Source organism: Neomonachus schauinslandi, chromosome 6 (genome assembly GCF_002201575.2).
Source record: "Neomonachus schauinslandi chromosome 6, ASM220157v2, whole genome shotgun sequence".
Classification (NCBI taxonomy): domain Eukaryota; kingdom Metazoa; phylum Chordata; class Mammalia; order Carnivora; family Phocidae; genus Neomonachus; species Neomonachus schauinslandi.
Window position 1 is genome coordinate 26,954,347 of NC_058408.1, and position 4,333 is coordinate 26,958,679.

At 56.8% G+C, this 4,333-nt stretch overlaps 1 protein-coding gene across 10 annotated transcripts in view; it reads right to left on the reverse strand.

Moving 5' to 3' along the window:
- The window catches only part of PPFIA4 (PTPRF interacting protein alpha 4), a 35,417-nt gene extending 32,849 nt beyond the window's left edge, over positions 1-2,568 (reverse strand). For all 10 annotated transcript variants that reach the window (XM_044916332.1, XM_044916330.1, XM_044916326.1 and 7 more), the window contains exon 1: positions 2,335-2,568. In XM_044916332.1, the coding sequence (XP_044772267.1) occupies positions 2,335-2,568 (234 nt within the window). The remainder of the gene's footprint in view (positions 1-2,334) is intronic.
- Between the last annotated feature and the right edge of the window lie 1,765 nt (positions 2,569-4,333).

Genomic DNA, 4,333 nt, shown 5'->3' on the forward strand with positions numbered 1-4,333 from the left:
CACACACACACCACGTACGCTCGCTCACACACACATTCTCTCTCACATGCACACACACACTTATACCCAGAGACAGGACTCGGCACGCCCCTAGCCCCACACCATGACGCCCCCACCAAAGGACCTGTGCTCTGTTCCCCCCCACCGGGCTCTCCACCCCAGGACATCTGCCTCCTCCCCAACTCTCGCCCATCTGACACACTGCTGCCAGGACAGTCTCCCAAAGCACGGCGTTGTCCACAATGTTGAATAGAAGCTTCCTATCCTGGTTGTCAAGTTTCTCTCTCATGGTTCCTTTTCATACATCCTAAGACCTGGTCAACCTGGGTCACCTGCTATGTCCAATCACCAGCAAGCCGTCCTGATTCCACACCTTTGCTCAGTGGGCTACCTCCCCCTGGAAAGCCCAACCCTCTGTCACCACCTGATGAAATCACATCTATCTTTCAAAGCCTGTCTCAAAGGATACACCTCCTTGGGACCTTTCCAGACTCCCCCATGGAAGGCTGTCTCCCTCCTCTAAGTACTCTCTGGAACAGAGCTCAAGAGCACCAGCTTAGGAGCCTATCATTCAACCACAAGTACTATGAGCACCGACCGTGTACCAGGTCCTGTGCTCCCCCCTGGGGACACAGTGACAAGAAAGACATAATCCCGGGCGCCTGGGTGGCTCAGTTGGTTAAGCGACTGCCTTCGGCTCAGGTCATGATCCTGGAGTCCCTGGATGGAGTCCCGCATTGGGATCTCTGCTCGGCAGGGAGCCTGCTTCTCCCTCTGACCCTCCCCCCTCTCATGTGCTCTCTCTCTCTCTCTCTCTCATTCTCTCTCTCAAATAAATAAATAAAATCTTAAAAAAAAAAAAAAAGAAAGACATAATCCCTGCCTTCCTGCAGCTCCCAGTGTGGGGCTGGAATCAAATCCCAGCCCTGTCCCGTTAGCTGTGTGACCTTGGCCGAGTTACCTAGCCTCTTTGAAGCTCCGCCTCTATCTGTAAGATAGAAGTAGAGGCCTCCCTCCCTTGTTGCTACGATGACTAAATGAGCCAATGTATGGAAAGCACTTAGCACAAGTGACTTTTACCATCAGTGCTGTTTTAACAACCTTTGAGGCCACTCTTCTCTTCCCCTGCCTGGTCTTCCGATCACTCGGCTTTTTATCTATCTCCTTTCTAGTCTGTGAGCCCCAAGGGCAGGGCTTGGCTCCTTCAATCTATGGCTTGTTCGGGGCATCGTGAACCCCATTCTCCAGCAGGGCTCCATATCCCTGTCGATGAAGCATTACAAGACTCTACCCCCACAACTTCTGAGCCTTGGGCAGGAGCTTTCTGCAGCCCACCTGGGTTCACCCTGATTCTTCTCCCCTCATGTGGGGAAAAGGCAGGTGTGTGGCTCCTCACGGCTGCCTCCCCGGTCCCAGCAGCAACCCCCTCCTGCATACACACACACACAAGATGGGCAACTGGCTAATCTCCTCAAGCATCATCTTCCATCATTTGGTTTTTTTTTTTTAAAGATTTTATTTATTTATTCATAAGAGACAGAGAGAGAGAGAGAGAGAGAGAGAGGCAGGCTTCCCGCCAAGCAGGGAGCCCGATGCGGGACTCGATCCCAGGACCCTGGGATCATGACCTGAGCCGAAGGCAGACGCTTAACCATCTGAGCCACCCAGGCACCCCATCTTCCATCATTTGTAAAATGGAGATGATGGTGGTAATAGTCCCAACGTCATTGCTGTGAGCATTTAGCAAGGTAAACTGCTCACAAAGTGCTTAGTACACAGAAAACACACAGAAACAGTGACTATCATTGCTAGCAGTAGTGTTAAGGAGGGCAAGACAGGTGTCAAGATACCTGGCTTCTAGATTCAACTCTGCCTAGAATTTTCTATGCAACGCCTCTTGCTTTTTCCATCTGTGCAATAATTGGTGGACTAGATGATCTCCTAAGGCTTCTCCATTTCCACCCTCTGATTCCCCACCCTCCACCTCCAAGAATAGGGCACTGATGAGGTGCAGGCAAGGCAGAGGTGCCTTTCCAGTCTAGGGTGCCACCTGCTGGCCACATGGGCTCACTGCAGTGGGCCGCTATGGCTGAGTTTTCTTCCAGCACCAAAGTCCATCCCTTTCTCCAGGTGAAGCCAATTCCAGGCTGAGGAGCTTGAGACTGACAGGGAAAGGACCCATGTAGGGAGATGAAGGAAAGTTAAATGCTCTGTGAATTCCATTTGTTGATATGCAAATAGATGCAGATAAGCTGAGGGCCCAGAGTACACTGCACTGGGCTGGGCTAGGCGAGAGTGCAGGGGCTGAGAGAGGTGCAGACAATGTGGCCTTACCTGGGGGAGGGCGGAGTTAAGGTGGCGCTGGAGCTGGTCCCGCTCATGCAGGGCGTCCTGGAGCCGGCTCTGCGTGGCCACCAAGGTCTCCTGACTCTCCCGAAGGGACTCCAGCAACTTCTCCCGCTCATCCAGCATGTTCACCATCAGCTGCTCAAAGTTGGCGTCAGCGTCGGCGCCGTGGGGGGGCCCCAGGGGGTCCCCCTCATTGATTGTGGGCATCACCTCACACATGGTGGGGGTGGGCAGGGCCTTCTCAGCGTCGGGGGACAGGGGAGGAGTTCACAGGATTGGCACGTCCAGGGGGACCCAGTGCATGGGTCTCAGAGCGGGCAGCGCCAGGCGAGTGGACAGGTGGGCAGGGGCTTCTCCCATGGCATCAGTTGCCCTTGCTCTGAAAGGGGCCTGGTGCCCGGGGCGCCCCTGTGGAATGGAGCCAGAGGGCCTGGCTTAACCTCTCAGGGCTGGGGCTGGGTGCCCTATGTCCCCAGACGAGCGGGCAGCAGCTGAGTGTGGCCATGACAGGCAGATGGAGCAAGGCTGAAAGAGGGCCCTTCGCTTAGGCTGAGTGCTGGAGCCTGGCCGAGTCCCAGCTGGGTCTAGCGACACCCATCGTTGCTGGAGGGCAGCGGTCTGTGGAAGAAGAGCCTGCCGTGAGGACCAGCTGAGTAGAGAAGGGCATCCAGGGGCGGGGGTGGGGGCAGGAGACAGGACCTGGACCAGCGGGTGGGGGAGGAGAGGGAGGTGTTGGCACATGGCCCTGCTCCAGGCTTACTCACTCAGACGGCGCCTTCCTTACTTCTCCCAAGGAATGCACAAGCCCGCTGCCTGCCGTAGCCTCTGCCTCCCGCTCTCCCCACCCCCAGCTGTCAGAAGTGCAGCCGCAGTGGAGTGGTTCCCCACCCACGTGCCTCACTGGCCAAATATAGAAATGATTCAGTCAGTGGCAAGGGAGCAGCCAGCAGGCTGCCCAGAGTCCTCCTGAGACCACGGGGTGGGAAAGTCGGGGGCGGGGGAATAGGGTCTCTGCCCCCACCATGGCCTTCTCCCCCACACTTAGGCCCAGGTAAGCACAGAAAGGGTTAAAGGGCTCTTCGTGGATGGGAGTCCACACCGGGTGGGCTAGTAGGGTCATAGGAAACAGGAGCAGGGTGGCTCCTACCCTGACCACTGACACAGTCTGGTTCCTTGGAAAGGCATGGGCTGGACCTTGGGGTGGCAGACAGCCCTGACCTGCTCCATGCCCATCGTTTGGAAAAGAGGCTCTGGCTCAAATCATCCCCACTCCTGAAACCGGGTAAAGAGCAGGCTTCCATGCTGAATTCATGGCCCACCACCTCTGTGTTGGAGCAGGAACTGAATGATGCGAAGGAACCTGGGGTCATGTGGGGGTACAGGGTGTCACTCTCCTGATGTGCACGGGCCCCAGCTCATGGCTGGGCATCTTCTGTGTAATTGTCCATTGCCGGCACTGCCAGCTGTCACCAGCTAGGGTGGTTAGTGTGTGCACAGTCTGGCTCATGCGACTCCTTGAGCCTGGCACAGGGAAGCCCAGTGATCAGAGCAAACGAAGGTGTGCTGGGGAAGGCGGCTGCAGCTGGGGGTTTCTCTGCCTGCCATCTCCCTCCAACCCCCCTGGCCACAGCTGGAAGGCCACCATTTGATCAGTTTTCAGAGGAAGCTGTCTTCAGAGCTCCTGCTGCATGAGAAACAGGATGAAAGGCCACCAGCACAGCCCTGGGCACACAGGAGATGCTCCATAAATGGTGCTTTCCTCCCTTCCCTCCTCTCCCCATTTGGGAGACACAGGGACACCCCGCAGGTGGCCGACCGGGCAACAGGCAGGCTGGGACGGTCAGGGAGGGGACAGGAGGTATCGGGACCGAACGTGAGGAGTCAGACCCTGGGCAGCCCCCAGCCTGTGGCAGGGCTGAGCCCAGCAGGGGAACCAGAGAAGGGTCAAGCCTCCTCCACCTGAACCTGTCATCCTCCCAGCCGC